The sequence below is a fragment of the Microplitis demolitor genome, chromosome 4 (assembly GCF_026212275.2).
Source record: "Microplitis demolitor isolate Queensland-Clemson2020A chromosome 4, iyMicDemo2.1a, whole genome shotgun sequence".
Taxonomy (NCBI): domain Eukaryota; kingdom Metazoa; phylum Arthropoda; class Insecta; order Hymenoptera; family Braconidae; genus Microplitis; species Microplitis demolitor.
The window spans coordinates 4,055,687-4,082,210 of NC_068548.1; the positions used below are offsets into that span (position 1 = coordinate 4,055,687).

Genomic DNA, 26,524 nt, shown 5'->3' on the forward strand with positions numbered 1-26,524 from the left:
AAATTCTAAACTTTTTTGAATACTTTCAAATACTTTTAAATCACTAAGTAATAGCTGGATCTCAACTTGTAACAACTTGCAGTCAACACTCACAAAGATTAAAGTTGTCATCGATTTGATCGCAACTAATTGACATCAATTTTCTGACCAGGAAGTCTTGCCATCCGCAATTTATTCAACTTGACGACAAGTTACCAACTTTTAGTCGTTATCAAAAGTGAAATTTCCTGTCTTATCAATAATCACAACCCAAAATAAAACAGATTCACTCATTACCAGTTTTCAGTAATAAGATAAAAAAATGGCCGCAAGTATACTTGGCCTGATCACATGAGAAACAATATATTTTATACATGTCTACATATATTTTATCATTTATAAATATAAAATATAATTTGTCCACGCGTATAAAACTCTTATACACGTACATTAATAAATTATCTCCATATAAATCAGTGTGTGTATCAGTGCCGTCTAACCAATAGAAAAATAAAAACAAAAATAATAAATTCTAGTTAATAAAAAAAAACTACTCGAACGATGAATGAAAGGTTAAAAAATTACAAACTAATTAATTAATACACCACTAATTAGTAAATTAATTAATATAATACATTATATTTTTTTATCGTCAGTTCGAATTATAAATGGGATAAAAAATAGTCATATATTTATAACAGTCAAATAATAGAATGACGTGTTATATATATGTGAGCCAAAATGTCTCGTCTCAGACATTCTTGTCGTAGCCTCCAGCCATACCTGAAAAGACAATAATAGATTTGGCTGGAACCTACGGTCTGATTAAATAAATAGGATTGTCTCTACATATATACACGCGCATATACTTAATATATCTTTCTCTTTCTCTCTTAAACTTAAACTTAACTTTAACTCCTCCTTGAGTGAACTGACATGACTAAGTAAAGACTCTAATGTAAGAACTTATAAATTTTAGTATCACACAGTCACGTATTAAATCTCTTACGTTAAACGTGTGTTAAAAACTTTGTTTTTTTAAATTCTATTCACTATTTCTTTTATTTTTATTTATCAATCCAAGTATGTAAAAATAATTTTATTAATGGCCAATTAACAGAGTTATAAATTTTTTTTGGGTTAAATAACCTTTCATTCAGTAGCTTTGAGGTGTGTTTATTAATTTATTATTTTGAATAGTTCATTTATTTATTTATTTAATAATAATGGGGATTTTGTATTAATTTGTAGGTAGATAAAAAATATATAAAATTTATTGTGTGAATATTAGTAATAAAATAGATAAATTTTTATAAAGATTTTGAAATATTTATGATGGAAGGGCAACAGTTTTGTTTGAGATGGCATAATTTTCAGAATACGTTACTTAGTACGTTGCCTAAATTATTGGATGGTGGTTACTTGACAGATGTTACTTTAAGTGCTGGTGGCAGGCATATACGTGCACATAAAATTATTTTGTCTGCTTGCAGTTATTACTTCAAAGAATTGTTTAAGGTATTGCTGTACTTTTTTTTTTAATGATACTGAAGTTAGCTGACGTTTGATAATTTTTTGATTTTTTTAAAAACAAATACTTAAAAAAATGCACTTGTAGTTTTTTAAATTTACTACATGTACATATTTTTAGTTTTTTTTTTTTTTTTTTTTTTTTTTTGGTTTAAATTGAATTGCTAAAAAAAATCGAAAAATTTCTCATTGTCTGTTAACTTTAGGATCATTTCTTTATAAGACTGAAGTTAGCTGACGTCTGATTATTTTTTTATTTTTTTAAAAACTAATTTTTGAAAAAAATGCACATGTAGTTTTTTAAATTTACTACATGTGCATATTTTTATTTTTTTTTTTTGTTTAAATTGAATTGCTGAAAAAAATCGAAAAATTTCTAATTGTCTGTTAACTTCAGGATTATTTCTTCATGAAATTGAATTTAGCTGACGTCTGATAATTTTTTGATTTTTTTAAAAACTAATTTTTGTAAAAAATGCACCTGTAGTTTTTTAAGTTTTCTGCACATGCATTTTTTTTTTTTTTTAATTAAATTGTTGAAAAAAAAAAGTCACAAATTGTTAATTGTCTCCTGGTTTTAGGATCATTTATTTTTATGATTATAAATATAGCAGATATGAGACAATCTATAAATTTTAAATAAATAACAGAAGTAATTAATTTAAAGAAATGCGCGGGATTTTTCATTTATCTAAATATTTTAAAATTTTAATTTTATATTTTGATTACAAAATTAAAAAAATTCAAAATTTTCTGCTAAACTTATACTAATCTATTTTTTAAATATGATGCTGAAAGTAACCGACATCTGACAAATTCATTGTTTTTAATTACCAAGTTAATTATAATTTTATTTAAACAACCCAAATATGTAAATGACTTACTACAATGTACGGATATTATTTGACATAGATATAGAGGTTACTGAATAATTGTTTTAAACAGATAATTATTTATAAATAAAACTTCAACTTCTTTTTAAGATAAAAAACCAGCGTTTAAAATACACTTTTTAAAAATAATGTCTCAGAAAAAAAATCGCACAGAAAAAAACGATTTTTCGACGCAGAAAAATTTTACTTACCTTAAGTAAAATCTTAGTTGCCCTCAGAGATTTTCTTGACGCGCCAAAAAAAATTTTTTTTTTTTTCATTTTATAATGCGAATTTTTTCTTGCGCCAAGAAATCATTTTTTTCTGTGCATCAAATTAATTAGTCTCTGAAATTTAACTTTTCTGAAATATTAACTGGCGCATTTACACTATAAACAGATTTACCAAATTTTCATTTTATCCGGGCCAACTCTATCATTACATTTCTACTAATAAATATCTTAACCCAATTATAACTCTATCAAATAATATCACTAGCTTATTAAATCTCCTAGATAGTAATTAGAGAAATTCGTGAATGCTCATTATTCGCGAGTGAATTTGAATACTTTTCGTCAACTTCCCGATCCAAAAAAAGATTTTTTTTTTTATTGACCTCAGATAACATAAAGAGTAAGCCAGGAACTTACATTACAATTATCAAAAACTATAAGTATTCATTCAATAAAATAAATATGTATCTACTTATTAACAGTATATTAATTGAATTGTTAACTATAATTAACAATTTTTAATAACTAAATAAATAAAATGAACTATAAATATATAAACAAATTTAATTACAGGATTTAAGTACTCTACAACATCCTGTAATAGTATTACCAGGTATGGAGTACTCAAATTTATGTGCATTAGTAACATTTATGTATAATGGTGAAGTTAATATTTATCAAGAACAATTACCAGCACTTTTAGCAATGGCTGATACATTACACATACGCGGTCTTGCTGACATTGCCGGGGTAAGATAAAAATTTATTGTTAAATTTTTTAAAAATTTTAATAACTAATTTCAAGTTGCTTGTGCTATACCTTCTCCCTAACAAATAAATAAATTTAAAATACGTGATATATAAATATATTTTTTTAGACATAGATAAAGTCGCGAGAATAATTTTTAGTAACACTAACTCCCATAACCAAATAAAAAATACAAAAAATGTAATTTATTAACAAACAATTAGACTAATAATAAAAGTTTTTAATTTTTTAAATATTTTTAATAGTACATTACATAGCTAGTGGGCTAAGTGAGTCTTTATACGGAAAGGACAATGTTTTTAACACAAGTCGTAGGTACACACGAATAAGTTCCAGCGAGTGATTGGTGTGTGACGTAGATGAGTGCTAAGAACATTGCGTTTGACGGATAATGTGACCCACGTGCTATGTACTATACTTTTTACAACAAATGTCTGATTTTTGCGAATTATTATATCAGCAAAGTAAACCCTAAATTAGGTGGTTATATATGGTACAAATTGTGCGTAAATTTGACGTCAGATTAAAGCAGCTATTTGACGTACTCGAGACATCAAAAATTGAGTAGCAAAATTTGACTGCAGTAGTAACTCAAATTGACCTAAATTATTTAGATTCGATTTTACCGTTTGATACATATTGAAGAAAATTCAGCTCGCGACATCTAGTAACTATTTAACAAAGTAAATTCAAATATCAAAAAGTAAAAAATATCTCTCTAGTTGAGGTCTAGTTAACGTCATTTGTTACGTCTCAAATTTTAATGTTTCACGGATGTCAGCAGTTTTAAACTTACGTCAAATTTATGTGAAATTTTACGTCAAAGAAAGCTCAACAGTTGACATTGAAATTTTTTATGTGTACCGTACATCACTGAGACGACAAAAGTTTCAGTTCAAAAATTGCGCTGAAACTCTAGTTATCTGGGCATAATTATGGATTCAAATGCGTTTGTTTATGAGCCCTATAATCAAACGCTATTGAGGAACACAAGCCGCCATTTGCTTTTTGACAAATTATTAACCACTGATCGGTAAGCGGCCATTTAGGGTTTGCTTTGCAGATATGATAAGGCGTGATAATCAGGCATACGTTGAATAAAAGAAAACTAAACAGCACGCTTTTGTTTATTAAAAAAATTTCTATTATATTTTTTCGTTATTTTTTTTGTTATTATCCTATTATCGTGTTGTTTTGTTCAGGTCACTTAAAAACACAGTCATTCACTGTTGTTCCTCACACTGTTGACTTCACTGAAGGAACTTCGATAAAAAATAAATTAATAATAATAAACATATAGATCCCGGTGTATATATTGATGATATGAAATTAATAAAAAAAAAAAGAAATTTATAAATAGTTAATCATTCAAATGAATAAATAATTTCAATATAAATAAGAAAAAAAAACCATTTTGATATTATTAATAATTATTTTTAAACGATACATAAAAAACGATATACATGAGATCAAGATCGTTGTGTGTGTTGCAACTAAATATGCAAGTGGATGCATCAATCCCGTGGATCCTTACCCCATAGAAATGAAAATTTGAAACAGGTATATTTATATAAATAAAAAATTAGCTCTTCGTTATAATAATTTATTATTTTTTTTTTCTATTAAAAAATTGCTAAAATGAATGGATAATTTAATATTTTTATGGATAACGGGCTTGATAATGAATTATTTAATTTTTTAATAGTTATGGTTAATAATTACTTATTTTGTATGTTACATTAACCCTTCAGCGCTCTCGCTATGAGATTTTTTCTCACACATATTTTATCTAAAAGTTTAAATAAAATGAATGCTTAATATTTTTTCTATTTGTCGAAAATTTAATGCTCTATTAGATTACAACAGTCTTATTTAATTATTCTGGTACAATATTTTTAAAAAAATTTTTATTGTTGCTCTGTAAGATTTTTTCTCATCACTATAGTAAGATAAAATGTAAAAATTAAGGAATCGAATATGGTCGGCTCGATTCGGATGTTTTCGGGAACACTTTATTTATGAACAAGTTGTATACCAACAGCTATTCTAACCTTAATTTTCAATTTGTCTCTATCAGCGTGTAAATACTTGAAATAATGTGGATATGCGCACGTGTGCGCTTGCGCAAAATGTGTGAGAATTTTTCTCATCGCGAGAGCAATGATAGTGGTAGGTTCCACGAGTGCTGAAGGGTTAATAGACGGACATGGTTTTTTTAATTATTTTTTTTTTGTTTTAATGTTTTTATCTCCCTTATATCTCTCGCGACTTTTAAATGCTTTATTTTTTTGTAGAGTAAGATTCTTTTTTGAATGACTGAAAAGTTATTAAAATACCTGTGATTGTTCATTTTTTTAAGATTTTTCTTGGCTGTCTAATAGAATTAATTTTTTTCTTTTTATAGTAGTTTTTTTTCTCGTGGAAAGGTAGACATTATGGTATAATTATACAGTAATTTATATGAAAACATCATTATCTAAGACTTATAATTAATGGGCCGTATTCTTGATCATCTGACTAATTACCAATGGCAACTGAAAAAAATTATTTAAATAAAGCGAATATAAGGGCTGTAATTTCTATCCACCCAAGCGACGCAATGATTCTTTCGAGCAATGATTCTTTATCAGCAGCGGGCGTTCCAGTAGTTTCAGATGCCGCGTCTTTTAAAACCGGCTCACTACTTTCACTACCAGTTGATAAGCTGTTATCAGTAGTTTTATTACAATTAGCCGATTGTTCTTGATGATTTGGTGTGTATAAATAGTATCCATTGCCATCTACATAACCGGAATTGTATAGAATCGATAAACCAGCTGCTGTTGAATCCTCAACATTATTGGTGTTACTAATTTCATTTTTGTTACCACTATTTTCAATGCGTAGTATTGAACTTTCGTGGGCTGGGTATGGTTTCCATGGATAAATATTATTCATATTATTATGATTGTCAATAATTTTAGTGTGTTTATTATTATCATTATTAGTCAAATCGGAAAGCTCGAAAAATTTTCTAGACTTACTTTCTTGAACATAAACCTGTCGTTCATGCATGCCGACATATATCGATGGATCCGTTGGATAATCTTGACCCCACGACCACTGCTTGTTGTCAAATAAATTCAATTCTTTAATAGCATCATAGTAATGATCATTTGCCCCATAATTGTGTGTTTGTTGCCAAACCGTCACAATCGGAGTATCAAATTGATACCGCCATAATATTTTAGTAGGATTACTTTTATCAATAGCCCATATCAATCCTTGAGGAATAATAACTTTTATGTCGATGTTATCGTCGTAATAATGATTATTATGATGATTAGGATTTTGAAAACATGGTCTTTCAGTAGCAACTAAATTCAACTCATGAGTACCTACACTGTAGTTCCATTTTTCAGTACCAGTAACCGGCTGAAACAAATTAAGTTTTACCAACATCATACTGCAAAAATTATACATCTACCTTTCCTCTTGAAATTGAATATTAATCCAACTTAAAACTTAAACTCGACATTGATAATGAAATTTATATTATAAATAAATGAATTCAAAATGTTTAATTTTCAGAAAAACTCTCATCAAGACAATGGACTATTTATTCACCCCACTGTACCAAATGAAGAACCAGAAGTACCAAATGACACGATAATAAAAGAAGAAAAAATAGAATCTTCCAATTTAGGATCATCAATGACAACAAATTCTTCTAATACCTCAAGTACCTCTAGCACAGCTATACAATCCGCAAACGAAATACTCGATTCAACATCACAGTCACAGACAAATGATCCCGCTGATGATGACTTACTCAACGATAATCCGAACGATATACCATGTAGTGTTAAAACGAAACCGTATTATTCAATTAATGCTAAATTAGCTCAACGCGAACGCAAACAACAACAACAACAACAGCAGCTTATGAATTATCAGAATGGGCCGCATCTAAAAGACAAAAATAATTATAATAATGACGATATAATGATGAATGATGAACAAAATATAATAATAGAAGATTTAAAAAATAATACTATAAACGATACAAATTTACGATTCTTAACAAATAGTGCGGTATCGGCAGCAGCAGCCGCTGCTGTTGCTTCGGGAAGAAATAGTCAAACGTGCAATAAAACTAGCGTTACTTGTTTAATTTGCGGTAAACAATTGAGTAATCAGTATAACTTACGGGTACATATGGAAACACATAGTAATAGCTCATACAGTTGTACCGCTTGTTCGCATGTATCAAGATCGAGAGATGCATTGAGAAAACATGTCTCATATAGACATCCTGTTGCTACACCACAAAAACGTCCGCGTTATAGCCTTAATAAACCAGAGAATTTTGTGTGATTTTATTTTATAATTTTTTCTCTTTGTTTAGCGAATTTATTTTATTTTTTTGTTTTTATTATAATTTAACTATTTGAAATTTTTAATAAAATCCCTATCAAAAGAATCCATGTGGGATTGCATGAGAGCCTATAGAAATCCATATAGAAAAGTATGGATTTATGTGAGAATCCATAGGAATTAATGTAAGAGTGTATGGGTTTGTACAAAATCCACGTAGGAAATCGTGGGTATTTGAATTTCCATTAGGGAAATCCACATAGGAAACTAGATGAATGAATTTCCATGTAAGAAATCCACATAGGAAACGATAGAGATGGATTCTTATATGGAAAATCCACATAGAAAACTGGATACCTGAATTCCCATACGGGAAATCCTTATAGGAAACTGGATAGATGGATTTCTTTATGGGATATTCATATAGGAACCTGGGTTTCTATATCAGTAATTTCTATAGAATCCGGGTATCTGGATTTCTATGTCTATCGTCTATTGATGCGCGTATATGAATAAAAGAACAGATTAATATTCCTATAGGAAACCTATGTGAAAAGGAATCCATCCGAAAACGCCATGTGGGAACCCACATAGGAATCTAGGCTGTATTCCCATATGGATTTTTTTGATAGGGATATTTAAAACACATATATAAAATAAATTTTATTTATGATGCCAAAATAAATCCAAAAATTAATATATTTAATTCCGATTCGAGATATTAAAATTTTCCATTCAAAATTTGATTTATAATCATTTTTTCTTTTAGTTTAAAAAATAAGAAAAAAAGCAAAGAAACCAATGAATTTGCAAAAAAAAAAGTTGTTAAATACTTTTTTTTAGTAAAAATATTTAATTATTTAAATAATTAATGGGATAGTTTGAATTATTTTAGTGATAAAAAACATTTCGCTGTGTTGATTAAAAGTGCCTATAAAAAAATATATTAATATATAAGATATATTAAATTCATACTTGAAATAAAGTTTAACGAAGAAGTAGAAAAAGTAAATCAATTAAAGACAATGAAATAAATTAAATTAAATATTGATAAGATATTTTTATGTCCTTTATTAAAAAGTAATTTATAATCATATAAATACTTAAAAAAAATGAAAAAAAAAGTCAATTGTATATAGCTCAACGTGACCTGAGATGACTGTTTGGATATCTAGTCCATTATGTTTTTTGGGAGGGGGGATTAATTAAAAATATGCCATATAATTACCTATATATATATATATATATATATATAAACAAATAAAAAAGACAAGAAAATTTAATAATAATATTGCTGATTTACAAACAATTTATTAAGAATTCAAGTAGACAAAAAAAATTATTTAATTTAGAAAATAATTTCAATTATTAATAATTATTACTGTGTTGTGTAGATTTTTATTGGCCGTAGATAAGCAATAACGTGTTAAGTAGCATAGCCATCATTTTGAGAACATTGCGTTTAAAAATTGGTAGCGACTTTCAGTGAAATTTCTTCCGAAATCATTTGAGCATAAATTGCTAGAGAGGTTAGAAATCTAGTACCCGATTGCTCATGTATTTGTATATCTATATTTACTAAATTTTACTAGTCAAATTCAATTAACTCGGACAGTTTTTCTCGGAAAATTTCGGCTTATCGAATGCCACTTAGCGAGTGGGAGACAGAATTACTCGTAGTGGGGGTCAAGATTCAGGAAGTTCCGACTTAATGGAGTTCGACTGTACATGGAATGATCGGGTACTAGATTTTTTAACTTATGTACTTCTATTAATTGATAGTGATCAGTACTATTCAGAGAGTAGTAAATACAGTCTAGTTAGCATTCAATACTTTCTAAAATTTTGTTTTTTTTCAAGAAGTACTCAGTACTATCCCAGAGAGTTGCCACTACTATATTGTTTTTTCCGTGTAACAAGCTAACTCTATTTAGGATTTTTGCAGAAACGTACCAAGTTACCAGAATTTCCATTATAGTCAACAACTAGCCCTCTATGATCTAGTATTTAAATTCGAACTTGACTCAATTTTCCAAAAAGTTTTATTCCGGATAATTAATTTGTAACAATTTTGTAGATTTTATGATTGAAATGAATTTTGATTCAATGCTTACTCGAAAAAGATTTTTAAATTACGAAGGAATCATTTGGTATGAAAATTTAAAAAATTAGCTTTTGCCGGTCGAAAAGTTATTGCTTATCTGCGTCTAATTAATCAATTATATTTTGAATAATTTTTTCTTGAGATTTAATTAAAAAATATTTTTAAATTTATAAATAATTATGTTCATTATTGAACTTACAAAAATTTTTTTAAGAGAATCTCAAAAAAGTTATTTCATTGCGGGATTAAAAATATTTATAAAAATTTGTTCATAAGTATTTAGTTGAATGATAATAGATATATATATAAAAATTGTTTAGAGAGTTGGAGAAAAGAAAAAATGATTGTTGTATGTACTTTTGAATAAGTACTTTGTTTAGTGTTCAAATTGTTATAGTATCTTTTTTCTTGTTGTTATATAGTTTTAATAAAGACAAGTTATTAAAGTTCCGGCGATTGTTTATTTTTATAAATAAATTTATTAAACTTTTCCCAATTCCCGTTAAATCATAACTGATTAAGCTTACTTCGTAAGAAGTATAATTGCAAAAAAAAAGTATGAGTAGAAGACGAGTCTCAAAAATATTTGAATATCTGTAAATACGTGTCATATAACATGCACATTCGTGGATCCTATATGGCTTCGGACGATGTATACAGCCAATTCAAAATCGATAGACTTCTAAGTCATCGACAAGTTGCCGATTTAATATTTTTGTATAAATCCGTAAACGGATATATTGAATCACCGGAAATATGTGAACAATTTCAAATTATCCATCCGAGGTCAAGTTTAAGACAACATAGATTGTTAGACGTTATTAAGACAACAAAAAACTATGTTTACCATGGTCCTAGGAATAGGATAGCCAATCTAGTCAACGAACACTGTCAGGATACTAACTTCGAGAATTCAATGTCTGCATTTATAACAAAGATCAAAAATAAAATACCAAACAACTAATACATGTACAATTTTAAATTAGTCTCATATTCATTTTTTATGTTTATGTTCATACCAAATATCACTTATAATATCATATATTATTGTTACTTTCAGTGTATACTGCCGATCGGTGTTCTTTTGTAATAAACAAATAAATATTTAATATATTTGAGTAAGAGATACTAATTCGGGTAGTAAATTTACGTCAAATTGTATCGTAACTTGTACACAAATTATCGTTAAAAACGGAAAAACCAGAAATTGACGGATATTTGACAAAAAATTCAAGGAAACTCTTGCTAAACAAACTGTGCTATTAGGGTAGCTTCAAATAACTATTTTGCGGTCATGATCTTATCTGGAAATTCAAAACTTGTTTATTGTACAAGTACTATTTATTTAAATTGAATTTTATATTAATTATCAAAGAGTAACCTCAGCTGTCACTTGAAGTGTCAGAAATTAGACTTTTTACTTTTCGGAACATTTTTTAAGAATTTCGATTAAAACATTTCTGAGTACGTCGTAAGCCGTCAATTTCATGAACTATTCAAATAATTTATAATTTGCCGCCAAAAAAAAATCCCTGAACTCCGTCACTAATTTATCAACATTTAAATGCCCTATTCAAAATTTCCTATTATTTTTATAAATTTCACAGATTTATTTCCATAAAAGTTACATATTATTTTTTTTTTTTTTTTTTTCAAATTATTTCTTACTTAAAATTTTTAAATTTATTTTCCACTAAATGACAATTCAAATCCAACAGCCAGTAATTTATCGACAAAAAAATTTAAACTTCATAATATAATTTTACGTAAATATTAATTAACAAAATAATAACAATAAAATAAAAAACAAATTTCAAGGATTCTTTAATTATATAAAGCAAATTTTGAATCATTAATTAATGATGAGTAATAAAAAAAATATAATATATAAGTACGTTAAACTTTTAAAAATAACAGGCCATCTACGTGACATGATGCAACTGACGTGGAAGTTGTATTGTTGATAATATTATGAAACAAAATAAAACAATAATAACATCAGTATATAAAAAATCTACATAATATTTATATGCGATAATAACAATATCCTATAATTATTGTAATGTAATCAACAACTCATATAACGATATATTTTAAGTTAGATAAGTAAAGATGATAAATCATAATCGGCTGTTCAATGTGATAACTTTCAGTGTTTTTTTTGGTTATGAATATTATTAAATTTATAATTATATTTTTTTCAAAAGTTTTTATTTAGTTTTCAAATGCATTAATTCACAAATTAATTTTTGAATTAATTAATAGTTAATAAGTATTTTTATTTGATATTCAAATTTATTTTTTAAATTTTCGAATTTAATTATTTAAATATAAATATGTGGCGATGGAGTTGTTTTAAACGTAAAATATCATTGATATTATTAATTATTATCACTCCGAATGTCATTGGTGAGAATGATAACATCAGTCATGATATTGAACCAATTCGTGCCTGCGGTTCGTCAGCTGATGATCTTCCATCCTCTAGGTAATTTATATTTTCATAATTTATTTTATTAATCTCTTTATCACGGGTATTATGGACAATTAACTAATTGATTAATGTAAAAATTAATTTTTAAAACTACGTTTCGTCACTATTATGATGACTTCGAATTTTCAAATTCTGTTGATTATTAGTCAAGAGAATTATAAAAAACAAAAAAATTCCATTTGTAATTTCTTCAATTTTCTACATGATTAGTTAAAAAAAATCGTTAATTGTCTATGAACTTCAAGATATTTAGTGGTCTGCCTAATTAAAATTTTTTTATTTCAGGCTTGTTTTCATAAGTACATTAGATGGCAAATTAACAGCATTAGATATTCTAAACAATGGAGAAAAAAAGTGGGCGTTAGATTTTGATGATATTCCATTGATATCATCCAGTATTCATAAAAGAGAAGTAAGTAAATGTATATATATATTTATTAATTTGGAAATTATTTTTACTGATAATTAGATGACGCTGAATTTTTGTAGTATTCTGAGGGAAGTCTTATATGGACGTAGATAAGCAGTAACGTGACAACCAATGAAAAATTGATTTTTGTACCAAATGATTCCTTAGTAATTGTTTAAATGCTACGTTTCCGTAAAATTTGTAAATTATATAAATGTAATTAATTTTAATCTGTTTGAACGAAAATATCGCTGATAAGCATTTTTAGAACGTCGACGCAGTTCATCTGTAGATGAAACAAAGTGTTTACGTAGATGAGAATTGAAAAATCTCGGTGTTCCCATAAGAGACCTGAGAATATTAATTCTTTTTATGTAATTAATGAAGTAGGAAAAGAAAATTAGTTTATCTGAGGACTCAGCAGAGACTAGTATTTTACTCAATCTGATCTATCGGTCTGTCTTTTTACACTAGTTGTTAAGTAAACACAACAATTAATTTTGAATTAATTAACCCTTCATTTTTGGGCACTGCAACCGGTCGTCTAAAACAATGATCCTAATTGCTTATTTACGTTCAGTTAATTATTGTAAGAATAATAATAATTAATTTAATAAAATAATTGACCCATAAAATTCTAGTTAAATGACGATGGTCACTGGGTAAAATTAATTCCATCATTGAACGGAAGGTTGTATAAATTTGACGGTGATACTGTTGAACAAATTCCTGTGACAACGGATCATTTACTTCAATCATCATTTCGTTATTCTGACAATTTAGTATTTTCTGGTGGCAAAGAAATTCAGACTTATGGAGTCACATCCAATAATGGAAAAATTTTATACCACTGTACCATTAATGGCTGCAACAATAATACTGATGGTGATAGATTATATGATGATGTGTTGATAATACAACGATTGCAACAGACCATTCGTGCCGTTGAACCAGCTACTGGTACTGAAAAATGGAACTACAGTGTAGGTACTCATGAGTTGAATTTAGTTGCTACTGAAAGACCATGTTTTCAAAATCCTAATCATCATAATAATCATTATGAGGACGACAACATCGACATAAAAGTTATTATTCCTCAAGGATTGATATGGGCTATTGATAAAAGTAATCCTACTAAAATATTATGGCGGTATCAATTTGATACTCCGATTGTGACGGTTTGGCAACAAACACACAATTATGGGGCAAATGGTCATTACTATGATGCTATTAAAGAATTGAATTTATTTGACAACAAGCAGTGGTCGTGGGGTCAAGATTATCCAACGGATCCATCGATATATGTCGGCATGCATGAACGACAGGTTTATGTTCAAGAAAGTAAGTCTAGAAAATTTTTCGAGCTTTCCGATTTGACTAATAATGATAATAATAAACACACTAAAATTATTGACAATCATAATAATATAAATAATATTTATCCATGGAAACCATACCCAGCCCACGAAAGTTCAATATTACGCATTGAAAATAGTGGTAACAAAAATGAAATTAGTAACACCAAAAATGTTGAGGATTCAACAGCAGCTGGTTTATCGATTCTATACAATTCCGGTTATGTAGATGGCAACGGATACTACTTGTACACACAAAATCATCAAGAACAATCGGCTAATTGTAATAAAACTAGTGATAACAGCTTATCAACTGGTAGTGAAAGTAGTGAGCCGGTTTTAAAAGACGCGGCATCTGAAACTACTGGAACGCCCGCTGCTGATAAAGAATCATTGCTCGAAAGAATCATTGCGTCGCTTGGGTGGATAGAAATTACAGCCCTTATATTCGCTTTAATTGGAATATATCTAACAAAACATATAACATCAAATTCTGATGTTGGATGGAGTTATTCGCTGCCAATTATTGTCGAAAAATATATTGATCCAGTAGCGCCATCAAAAGACCCGGCACCGGCTAATAACGAAAATAATAATGTAGAATTTAATTCACTATATTCAGCAGGATTTGAAACAATAAACTGTTTGGGGAAAGGTGGTTATGGTGTTGTATTCGAAGCTAAGAATAAAATTGATGATTGTCACTATGCTATCAAGCGGATATCATTACCAGACACACAAAATTCCCGTGATCGTGTCATGCGCGAAGTTAAAGCATTAGCTAAGTTGGATCATCAGAATATTGTCAGATACTTTCACGCGTGGTTTGAATGTCCACCCGTTGGTTGGCAAGAAAAACATGATACTGTTTTTATTAACCAACAATTATCGCAGTCATTGTTCACCACAGAAGATTCTTGTATAGATTCAGGTACCGTTGATACGGCAACATGTGATACTAATTCAGTTTGTATTGATGTAGCGATTAATGGGTTAGATTTAATTGACAATAAGATTACTGATGACCATAATGTTTCACGGAGCGAAAACGATGATTCCTTTATTGTTTTCGATACAGACAAGTCGATTTCAACTGAAGAATCCGATCAAATCAGTGATGGAATGGAGGACGACATGGAAAACGATTGTGTCAGTGTGAAGATGGAAAAATCATTATCTGATTCTGTTGTTTTTCAACTCGGAAGTAGTTCGGGTGATAAAAATTTAGATGGAGAGGAGGAAGAAACTGATGAGACTGAAGACGAAAATCAAAAAAATATGGCAGTGAAAAATAAAACGAAAAAACGCGATCGCCATAAAAAATCAACGATGTTTTTTTATATTCAAATGCAATTGTGCCAGAGATTGAGTCTGCAAGATTGGCTAAAGAGCCCGAATAATTTCAGTAGAAATCGCAATGAAATTATCAGTATATTTCAGCAAATTGTTGATGCTGTTGAGTATGTCCATCTCCAAGGGATGATACATCGTGATTTGAAACCATCAAATATTTTGTTTTCTTACGATAATAAAATAAAAATTGGTGACTTTGGACTTGTCACGGCCATGACTGAGGATGACGGCATTAGTTGTAAGGATATAGATAATGCTGAGGACGCTGATGATGATAGCGGTAAAGAAAGCAATAGAAGAATTAAAAAACACACAGCTAATGTTGGTACGCATTTGTACATGTCACCAGAACAAATTAATGGAGTTATTTATGACTATAAAGTTGATATCTATTCCCTTGGGATTATACTGTTTGAATTGCTTGTTCCGTTTACTACCGGAATGGAGAGAATGGTGACACTCGGAAATTTAAAGAAAAATATATTTCCAGATGACTTTGCTGTTCAACATCCAAAAGAGGTAATTTACTTTTTTCTATGATTATTTGTTTTAAGGTAAAAGCCCCTATATCTGCTCAATTGCTCATTTTATTTTTCATCATTACTTTTATTTTTTTTTATTATGAATTTTTATTCAACTTATAAATTATCAATTTGATTTTTTATTTCTTATTTTCAGTTCAATATTTTTTTATTAACATTTTTTTTTAAATATCCCGCCTTTTTGTCTTAGATGTCGCTCTTTTTTTCAAACCTATACTGTAACGCTAGTGCTGCCGCCAGTAGTTGGTGGAGAGAAAAAATGAAAAAAATAATAACAGTAAAAATAAAAATGGCAGCTAAATTTCTCATGATTAATCAGTTTTACGTTTTTAATTAATTACAATTAAACTAAAAAAATTTAGATAGTGATTTTCCATAGGGTTCTTGTGATAAAAAATACAAAGATAATAAAAAAAAAAGTTAGGCCGATTAATTGTGTCTATCGAGAGTTATCGTGTTTGCAAAGTTTCATACGTAAAAATTGACAGCACTGGTTTTTTGAGTGAACATAATTTATTTTAAACTAATAAAATAACAAATCGACTTAATATTAGGTTCAAATTGTTCCTTAATAAGTTCTTTATATGCTACTAAATAATTTTACCTGTTTTGGTGTAATTAAAAGAGTGTAGAAATATTTTTTGTGAGTAAAATAGTCGGAAAACAAACTGTTCATAAAGCGCCCTTAGCGCTTCGTACTTGAGGTGTGCAATTTTGATCATATCATTAAATTATTATATAAACGTTATTATCAGGGGTTGTAGGACCAAATGAAAATGTGGTTAACGAATTATTATTTGGAACGTTTTGCAATTTCTTATTGCTTCATCAAGCTCTTTAAAAACATCCTATAAATTAATTTATTTGCAAAACGTTTATGGCGTGAAACTTTTTTTTTTTCTCCGTGAAATAGTTCTGTTACCTATACTTGTGATTCAATAATTCAAGTAATAATCAACAAATATTTCATATATTTTTTTAGTACAATTTATTGACCATGATGCTCGACAAGGATCCAAGAAAACGACCAACAGCAATAGGTATTAAAGCTCGACCGCCTCTGTCTAGTGACCAAAGTATAACTGACACAAAATATCATTTCACACTACCACATATAAGTAGAAATTCTTCAAGTATAAGTAGTAGCAATAGTGCCCAATCAATTGATTTCAACAATTCCACTTGATTATAAAAAAATTTTTCAACCATTTATTTATTTCTTTTTTCGAATTCGCATTTGATACAGGGTAAATGTGGGTATTTCTGCGGCTGCTGTCAAATGCATAATACAATTATTTAATTAAAAATATCAACGAATTTTTTTATTTCGATGATTCACTTTCAATAGAACTGTAGACTCACTAATTTGACTACTAATGATTATCATTAAAAATCAATCAACAGTGATCACTTTCAATAGTAATTAATTCTTAATAGTGGTCATTAGTTTTTTTTTTGTAATTATTTCATAATCAACTGTTAACTTAAACCGCAGTAATAGAGACACCTACAGTAATATCCATACTTACCCAATATACATTTATAATTTCATCATAATATAAAAAGTTATTTATTTTACTCTTTATCATAAATTAATTAATATTAAATGTTCATTATAATCAAGTAATGATACTGATGTTAAAAATAACAATAATTATGAAAGAATTATAACAGTTATATGTTTTTTTTTATGAATGTAGCAATACATATATAAATTTATAAAATAAGTATGTAAAATAAAATTAACGATAAAATTTTTACAAAAAAAAAAATAATAAATAAAGTATTTTATTATGGACAATAAAGTATCACTTAAATGATCAATCCAAAAGTATTTAATTAACACAATATTAAAACATAGAATTAATCATACTACAAATGTTTTGTGATGATAATATTATTTAAACTATCAAACTGATTGCAATAATTCATGTAGCAATAATCGAACACTATGAAGCTAAAGAGCCGGTATAAATTTTGAAACATATGAACTCACGAGTTGAAATATTAGACGTTAATTGACGTTTTGGACATTAAAAACTCAAATTAGCCGTTTTTAACCGATTCAGAATATAGATTGAACTATCATGAATCCGAAGGTGAAATCCATGAAAGATTGCCCATAACTATGGTTGTTTTAGGAATAACTAGTGATGTGAAATGACGGTCATTTTTAACTTTGGTCAAATCACGAGCAATTGACGAGCATTTGCTCGTCAATTGACGTCATTTTTTTTTTGGTCAGTCACAAAAATTCATGAGCATTTTTTTTTTCTTTTTACGAAAATTCTTCTTTAAAAAAAAGCAACCTATTTTATATACAACCTAAATATTTTAAATATTCAAAATGAAATTTATCCAAAAATTCTGACGATAATAAACAAATCTGGCTTGCTCAATTACTTAGATGGAAAATGACCGTCAAAAATTTTTCAGTCAAATTTTTACTAATTTTTTATTCTCATTTCGCGGGAATCGACATTAAATTCAAAAAATCACCGGCGGTCATTTGTTTTAGTTGGTCAATTGACGTCAAATGACGAGCAATTGACGAGCACATGCTTAGCTTTACATCACTAAGAATAACTGTCAACAATATGAACATTTATCGTTTGTTATGAAGCATAGTTATGGAAGAAACTCAAAAAAATTATTTCCAGATAATTTTTTATTTACTACAACTTTTTACGACCCCGGCTTTCATTAGATATTTGTGGTACTTATTGTAATTCTAATAATTGATTACTACCCATTACAGTTTTTTTTTCTTTTATTATTGGTATAAGTAAAAAAAAAAAACTGTTGAAATTTTGAAGAGGTTTTTCCCTCAATTATTGTAATGATATTTCTTTGGATATTTTATTATTATTTTATGATTATTTTGAATATTTTGCTGTCAGAGTGGAAAAGTCTGTTACAACAAATCACTCTAGTATACATAAATTATTCATACATACATACATAACTATTATAATATGAGATCATCATTGACAATATAATTTAAAACTTGATAAAACTAACGATTTTATAACTTTACAACGATTTTATGTTGATGTATAAATGAGCATGCGTATAAAATGTGTATTCTCAAGTGAGGGAAGCTTTAGAGAGATAATCTTCTGTTCGAAAAGAATGCTTATGATAGTTATAATTCTTCATTCAATATGGGTACATTTACTTTTGAAAGTTCTGGTGGTACGGAAAATTAAACTTTGTTATTTTATTCAACAATTAAAAGAGTATGCAGTAATAGTTTAACCCTGTTTTTGAACAAAAAACAGTTATTGTTAATAGTGATGAAATAGAATAGTTTTTTTTTTAAACTAATATTAGAAAATGGAGGCAATTAATTTATTTTAAAGTTTTAGAAGATTTCCCTGATTAAGAACTCTGATTGAAAAATTATTATCAGATTTAATCAGAATGTTCCGAATTAATCTGATTGAAAGTGCATCGGAAATTGGGAAAAAATATTATTTTTTGACTGAATCTGATTAAAAAATTTTAATCGGAAAATAATTGAAAAAAAATTATTATTTTCCGATAAAATATTTCTATCGGATTTAATCGAATTCGATCGGAAAATAAGTTTATTATTTTTAAATATATTACAAATATTTTTTCATTTTTGCTTATCTACGTCTATATTTGATTCCACATATCGTGAAAGACAACACTATAATGTTCATATATACTACCACATATTTTGAACCATATAACGCTTTTTTATACTGGAGTATTCTGATAAATATATTTAATAGTAAAAAATCACTCCAAGCATTTGAAGTTTAATCCGTTGATAATAATTTCAAATTCTATTTGTTTTTCTACAAATAATATATGAAAAATAGAAAAAGCTTTACAAATTTACCCATTCTTTGTCATTGCTTTAGTTGCCCGACTAAATTAATTGAAATAAATTTATAGATTATGAGTGGGCGATAGGAATGACCAAATTAGGATTAAAAGTTTGTGGTGTTTGGCCTGATTTACAACGCGCAAAATGGCTGCGAGTATTAATCAGCTTACGAGTGACTATAGCGACCCTTATAGTTGTAATATTCACACTTATACCAGGATTAATAGCATTAACAAGAGTTTGGGGTAATATGACCTTGATTATAGATAATTTGATAATTACTTTACCTTTTTTCACGGCAGTCTTTAAACTCAATGTACTGTGGTACAAAGAAAGAGGTATAAATCTAATTTTTTTTTTTTTTTTTTTTTTTTTTTTTTTTTTTGAGAGAGAGAGAACATGCTACTGTAGCAATGAGTCGAATGATTCCTATTTGAGTTATTATTAAAACTTCATATAGACATTTCAGTTCGCACAGTAGTTATTATTATTTTTTTTTTTTATTATACTCGTTATTGAAAAAACGCGGCATACTTTAAAATTTTTTAAATTTTCAGTATATTACACACTTAGGGAGTAAAGTCGGGCATTCCGACCCACGTGTGTAATATACTATTAATCTTTTATCACACAATACACTATATAAATATGAATCCCATAAAAATTAAATAATAGCTCAAATACGAACCTCTATAAGATCAAATGAATTGACTTTCTTATCTTCTATCAAAAGATCTTCAAACACTTTTTAATAAAATAAACGAAGACTGGTCAATTCCCAGGAATACATTGGAACATAGTTTAATGATAAAAAATGCTACAGTCGCTCGAAATGTAACATTATTTGCCTACATATTAGTAATATGGGTAATATTAATACACCATTTACCACTTTGGATTGGTGGGATTGTACCACGTACACCAACGAATATTACTGATGGCAATAGAGCTCTTGTTATGCAAACAATATATTTTTATGACGTAACTGAATCGCCAATTTTTGAATTAACTGGAATGTTTCAATTCATGTCAAGTTTAGTCGCCGGAAGTGCTTATACAACAATCGATTGTGTTTTTGGTACTTTAATTTTACACGTCAGTGGACAGTTGCAAGTTCTTGAATTACGAGTTAATAATTTATGTAACAGCTATAATAAAAAAACCAATTATGTCGATAAGACGTCTTTTCAAAAAGACCTCAATACAACGGCCAAAGTTCATCAACGATTAATTGAGTTAGTTTAATATTTATTATATTTTTTTTAGTATAGTCCTTAAGTTAATAATAGAATGAGGGTTTTTATAAATTTTATGGTCTATTAGTTTTGTAGAAAAAATGGAAGATATATTTAGTATGATGTTACTTGAACAGTTTACAGCATTCGCTATTATTTTTGCTACTGAAGGGTTTAATATTATATCCGTAAGTAAAAAAAATGAACAGTCTTTTGTAGATCATGTAGAAATTATAGTAATTTGTTTGAAAAGTGACGTCAACCAATAACTGACTTTAGGTTTGTTGATAGTTTGTAAGAAATGGGGATGGAACTCGGCTCATTTATTAAAACATGAGATTTTGATTAATTATCCCGAGAATATAATTTCTTGGCTTGAGACACTAGCGACTTGATTCAAAACGATACTTAATTACAGTCGACATGTACTTTTTTTTTTAATGATGTCAGTATTACTGAATATTTTCAAGCCAACTTTATTTTTGAAAAAAAATAACTAACTTCGAACAGGATCGAACTCGCGTCCTTTGAGTTACAAGTCTTGTTTGTAATTCACTAGGCCGACATAGTTCCGAGATAGTGGAGCATAAAATTTTAACCATAAATATTATGGCCGTGTAGAGTTCTATATATTTTCCATGATTTGGACAGTCAGATGGGGGTGTTTTAAAACCAAGAAATTGATTTTCTTGAACTGAGTTCTTACCATTCTTACTTCAAATTGGTTATACAGTTGAAACAAGAGTTTGAGGTTCTTTATGCAAAAATATCTTTTTTTCACTTTAACAAAATTATTAATATCAATTTTAATAAAAAATATTCTTTGGCCTCAATCATCGCAATACAAAATTTTGAAGAAAAAAAAAACTATTGTACATTAATTATTTTTTTTTTTCAATAGATTTTTGCTGGTGATGTAGAAGGATCATTTTCAACAATGAGTTTTTCAATATCGTATTTTATTTACGCACTATTTCTTATTTTTTTATATTCAGCTGCTGGAGAATTTTTGAGCGAAAATGTACGCTATCGTTAATAATCAGTAACAACAACTTGTTTATTAATAACATTCCAATTATTGGTCTTTTTTTTTATTAGAGCACAAAAATTTATCACGCAGCTTATAATTGTGAGTGGGTTAATTTAGAAAAAAGAGATATGTATCAAATAGTAATGATTATTAACCGAGCACAGAAACCATTAGTAGTGACGGCGGGAAAATTTGCCCCAATTTCATTGAGTACATTTGCCAGTGTAAGTATTTATGATTGATAAACTAAAAGTATTCTTTCAATAGCAACTAATTACCTTAAAAAATTGAATAATTTCTTTAATTAGCTTATTAAAACGTCAGCTGGATATATGTCTGTTTTGTTGGCAGTAAGAACTTGAGTTTATTCAAAACATAATATTTTGTTTTATAATATATTTTTAGAATGAATGGAAATAAAATATTCATAAATTGCTGCTGTATTATTTTGATTAATAAAAATTGTTAATAAGCAAAATCTAGTGCATTTATTACTCAATTTAAAAATTATGAAACCTGTTTATGTGCAATCGTGACATAGTAATAGATTGATTATAAGAAATTGAATATGAACTAGATAGACTATATGTGTTATTGAATTATTAATAAATGAATAATTAATAGCAAATAACATTGTTCAAATTAATCATTGTATGGTATTCTACTCGCAATATCTTCTCGGCATCTAATCAAAATTAATTAATAATGTTCATATATCTTTGAATGTTTGTTCTTATAATAGTGCGCACATGCAATTTTAACTAACTTTAGAATTAAATTTAAAATTATAAAATCTGTTTGTGACAGAGAGCTGGATAATATCGAGTTTGAAACTGTAATATTTATTATGCCTGGGATGAAAATGTAATTTTTACAGTTTCAGAGTCGCAGCACTTTTCTACTATGTACGAAACTGTAATAAATACAGACATTTCAATTTTTCGGCTGCTTTTTTTTCCGTATTCGGTTTACAATTTCAAAAACCATTAAAGGGAATGATTCTCTAGGTTAAAAAACAAAAATTTCTCTGAGTTGTTTATTTTCTCAAAAATATTCACTTTGAATGCATTCCATCCCATAACAATATAAAAACGCATTAAAACTTTCAAATAATTAAATGAGAATCAATATATAGAATGAGTCAAGGTCGTAATTGACGTTTACTAGATGCAAAGAAAACTTTTTATCTATCACAAATAAATATATAATGAACTTTTTATAAGTTAAATCGATTATTTGAACTTATTGCAACAATAATATTGGTTGTCATGAGATATATAGCACAGGGTAGCAAATCAGCAGTTCAATCAAATGTTTTTTTAAAATTAATTTTAACAATAACCCACAAGTAGATGATTAGAAAAGTGGCCATTATTCTTTGCTATCACTTGAAAAAATATTGAAATAAATTCCTTAAAAACTGCGTCACAATATTTCTTCTTTTTTGTATCTCACTATTTTGTTCGTAATGCAAATGAGGAACAATATTTTTAAATCTATTGAGAATTTTGAATTGAATAAATGCTTTGGGTATCATCCACTTAGCACGTGGTCTCTTAGGTTTTTTGGATACAATCCAATTTATAAAGAGTTCAAAAACAAAACAAATTGTCGAGGAAATTAAACCAATAGCCAACATGACTAAAGAAAATTTCAAGTCATCAAAAGTTATCGGGCGGTAATACATCAGCGATCTGGCCTCAATAATTTTAATCCCACGTGTGTCTTCAGCGATCATGTCATCGGTCCATTTTTGGGACAGCCCTGAATGCGCAAGCCATATCATGATACTATTGATGCGCGATGCCAATGGCAGATTTTTTCTTATCAATTGCGAATAGTATGCAGTAAGCAAGGGCTTTTTCGGCCGATGTAAATCATAAGCGTGTATTGCAGGTAAGAGACTGACATAATTATTGATACAAGCAACCGATGAATTGTTTTCAATTTTTTTAGGGCACTTATTACTGTTGAAGATTGTTTTAGCTTTCAGTATCGGGTCAGTGATAAATTGTTCGGCTAGTGGGTAAGTATAAATTTGTACGTAACGAGGATCTTTAAGGTCTTCTAGAGTCTCAACATTTTTATGATACTCCCGTCTTGTTAAAAATTCAGCCAATCGTCCGTTAAATGTTCCGTGGATTATTAAAAAATATAAGAAAATAACTGAAAAAAATAAACGACTTGATGTTGTAGACATGCGTGTTAATATTTCTGCGTTTATCAACAACCGAAGTACTTCGAATATTGCGAATGAAATGCTACCCTCGGTCAAGTAGATGACTATGAATGTTATTAGTAAAATAATAATCGTCGCTAGGACAATTAAATAGCCGTAGTAATTGTATATTTTTTCTAAAGGCGTAAGCAAAGCTCGTTTATGGGTCACCATTTCGATGGTAGTGTACATTACGGGATAAGTAATGATATATGGTTCTAAATTTCCAGAATGAACATTGATATTTTGACTTTCTGTGAATAAATCAAAAATCTTTTTTTTCATACGCTGACGGACATCTGAATGCGAACTGATATTTTCATTTTTGATTCCTACATTTAGTGCTTGTAGTAGAGCTTTGACAATCTGTTCATCAAAACCTTTTTTTCCATATTTTTTTCCAACAGACGCTATTGTTAAATTGTAACCAGTTAGATTTTTTGTCATGTCAAAATTTAAGTCATCGCAGATACTTTCTGAAAAAAATAAATAGTATTTTATGCATCTTGTATAGTTAAGTCCGTAAAAGAATGATCTTTTCTTTCACCATTTTTCTACAGTTAAATCATTACTGCGCATGCGCATCAGTGCAAATTCATGAGCTTCATCATAGCTAACCCTTACGGAAAGAAACTAATGAACACTTATGAACACTAATGCTAATAATACTAATTCATAAGTGCTTTATTAGTGATCATTAGTAACCATTAGTACTCGGATTAGTGAATCTTACAACACTATTGGATGTGATTAGTATTAGACAGCGTTCATTAGTACTTAGATTAATGAATCTTGCAACACTATTATAAGTGATTAGTATTAATAGTGTTCTATTAGTGTTCATTAGTACTTTGGCTAATTAATCTTGCTACATTGTTAGAAGTGATTAATGTTGTATTTATGATCATTAGAACTCCAAATACTGAGTCCGGCGAATTAGAAGTGATTAGTATTAAAAAGCGTTTTATTGGTAATCATTTGTAGTCTGATTAGTGGATCTTGCAATATTATTGGAAGTGATTAGTGTTGACCAGGTTTCATTAGTAATCCGAATAGTCAGTTTGGCAGAGTGGTCAAAGATTCAACTGATATGCTGAAGGATCCAGATTCGAGCCCCAATAATGACCAATAATTTTTCATCAATAAAAAAATTAATAAACGTCAATTAGTCAAAACGAATAGTAATCTAAGTATAGATGATTGGATCCGAATTCGTTTTATCAGATTACATCATCGATTCTAAGGAATAAGTACATTACGTTTATGACCCAAAAACTGCCGAAAATACTAACTGAGGACTAATGACTTTGAAGCACTAGTGCGCGAAAATACTAGTCCATTAGTTTTTCATTAGTGTTTTCCAATATTCTTCATTACATTAGTATTTTTTCATAAGGATGAACACGAGCCTAAGGTTAGTGGTGCAAACACACAAGAGTATATCACTAATTGTTACAGTTAATAAATAAAAAAAAATATACCTTTAATATAGGGTCGAGAAAAAATTGTCAAAGGTTTGACAAATGGATTATTTGGGTCTTCTTTGTCTGATTCTTCATACTTCCAAACAGATGGTACCCACTCGAAATCAGGATTAGAAGTGTAGACTTTTAGTTTTTTATCGAAATCGAAACACACGAAATAGGACCTTAAGAATTGTAATCTCCGTCCCTCGTGGAGATTAATGTATGCGTCAGAACAATAATAGTTTGGCCAATTATGTACTATGAAAAGCACAGCAGCATTAAATATATTTAATTTATCATACTTTCGAATCCTTGTGAATTTTTCTTCTTCATTCCTTCTTGAAATGACTATTAATGCATCTATTTGCTCTTTGATTTTAATATTGTTATGATGATATGAATTCAGATCGAATAATGTACTAATCATGCCAAAACGTGTGGAAGACTCTAAAACTTGCTGGCCATTTGATTCATTTTTATAAACCATAGTAATGATATTCTTGAAATGTGGAAAGCATGTTTTGATAATGTGAACCTTTGAACAGTGTATTAATCACGATAAAATATGGATAAAATTAATCCTTAATGGTCACTATCACGAATCGTAATGATCACAAAAAGTCTATAGAATCCCATAGTCATATGTGATTGGTTTTTTGTAAATATCTCTGGAAATATTGAGCTATCCAAAAAATAACAAGATATCTTTTTTTTAGCCCT

At 28.4% G+C, this 26,524-nt stretch overlaps 3 protein-coding genes across 7 annotated transcripts; all 3 read left to right on the forward strand.

Moving 5' to 3' along the window:
* Nucleotides 1-312: 312 nt before the first annotated feature.
* On the forward strand, nucleotides 313-10,200 carry LOC103574854 (transcription factor GAGA). Of its 5 annotated transcripts, none has more exons than XM_008554401.3 (4): nucleotides 316-1,149; nucleotides 1,231-1,497; nucleotides 3,188-3,364; nucleotides 6,954-10,199. In XM_008554401.3, exons 2-4 carry the CDS (start codon nucleotides 1,312-1,314, stop codon nucleotides 7,737-7,739), a joined length of 1,149 nt encoding a protein of 382 aa, XP_008552623.1. In that variant the 5' UTR covers nucleotides 316-1,149; nucleotides 1,231-1,311; the 3' UTR covers nucleotides 7,740-10,199. The 5 variants fall into 5 exon arrangements, with proteins under 5 accessions (XP_008552624.1, XP_008552623.1, XP_053594273.1 ...); XM_053738298.1 differs by having other exon boundaries at nucleotides 1,357-1,497; XM_053738296.1 differs by having other exon boundaries at nucleotides 316-551.
* Nucleotides 10,201-11,750: 1,550 nt separating this feature from the next.
* On the forward strand, nucleotides 11,751-17,743 carry LOC103574853 (eukaryotic translation initiation factor 2-alpha kinase). Its single transcript, XM_008554400.3, has 4 exons — nucleotides 11,751-12,331; nucleotides 12,623-12,749; nucleotides 13,388-15,973; nucleotides 16,979-17,743. The coding sequence occupies exons 1-4, from the start codon at nucleotides 12,180-12,182 to the stop codon at nucleotides 17,180-17,182; spliced, it is 3,069 nt and encodes a 1,022-aa protein (XP_008552622.2). The 5' UTR covers nucleotides 11,751-12,179; the 3' UTR covers nucleotides 17,183-17,743.
* Nucleotides 17,744-19,160: 1,417 nt separating this feature from the next.
* Nucleotides 19,161-22,502, forward strand: LOC103574852 (odorant receptor 13a). The gene is made up of 7 exons (XM_008554399.2): nucleotides 19,161-19,191; nucleotides 19,924-20,193; nucleotides 20,589-21,090; nucleotides 21,179-21,278; nucleotides 21,992-22,111; nucleotides 22,189-22,344; nucleotides 22,429-22,502. The coding sequence occupies exons 1-7, from the start codon at nucleotides 19,161-19,163 to the stop codon at nucleotides 22,480-22,482; spliced, it is 1,233 nt and encodes a 410-aa protein (XP_008552621.2). The 3' UTR covers nucleotides 22,483-22,502.
* Nucleotides 22,503-26,524: the final 4,022 nt, after the last annotated feature.

What these genes read in the sequence shown, in the direction of transcription:
- LOC103574854 (XM_008554401.3), top strand. Translation starts at nt 1,312, where the DNA reads ATGATGGAAGGGCAACAGTTTTGTTTGAGATGGCATAATTTTCAGAAT. An exon ending in ACTTCAAAGAATTGTTTAAG is followed by an intron (nt 1,498 to 3,187) that starts GTATTGCTGTAC and finishes ATTTAATTACAG; the next exon opens with GATTTAAGTACTCTACAACA. An exon ending in GTCTTGCTGACATTGCCGGG is followed by an intron (nt 3,365 to 6,953) that starts GTAAGATAAAAA and finishes TTTAATTTTCAG; the next exon opens with AAAAACTCTCATCAAGACAA.
- LOC103574853 (XM_008554400.3), top strand. Translation starts at nt 12,180, where the DNA reads ATGTGGCGATGGAGTTGTTTTAAACGTAAAATATCATTGATATTATTA. An exon ending in CCAGTATTCATAAAAGAGAA is followed by an intron (nt 12,750 to 13,387) that starts GTAAGTAAATGT and finishes ATAAAATTCTAG; the next exon opens with TTAAATGACGATGGTCACTG. An exon ending in CTGTTCAACATCCAAAAGAG is followed by an intron (nt 15,974 to 16,978) that starts GTAATTTACTTT and finishes ATATTTTTTTAG; the next exon opens with TACAATTTATTGACCATGAT.
- LOC103574852 (XM_008554399.2), top strand. Translation starts at nt 19,161, where the DNA reads ATGGGTACATTTACTTTTGAAAGTTCTGGTG. An exon ending in TACTTTTGAAAGTTCTGGTG is followed by an intron (nt 19,192 to 19,923) that starts GTACGGAAAATT and finishes ATAAATTTATAG; the next exon opens with ATTATGAGTGGGCGATAGGA. An exon ending in GAGAATTTTTGAGCGAAAAT is followed by an intron (nt 22,112 to 22,188) that starts GTACGCTATCGT and finishes TTTTTTTATTAG; the next exon opens with AGCACAAAAATTTATCACGC.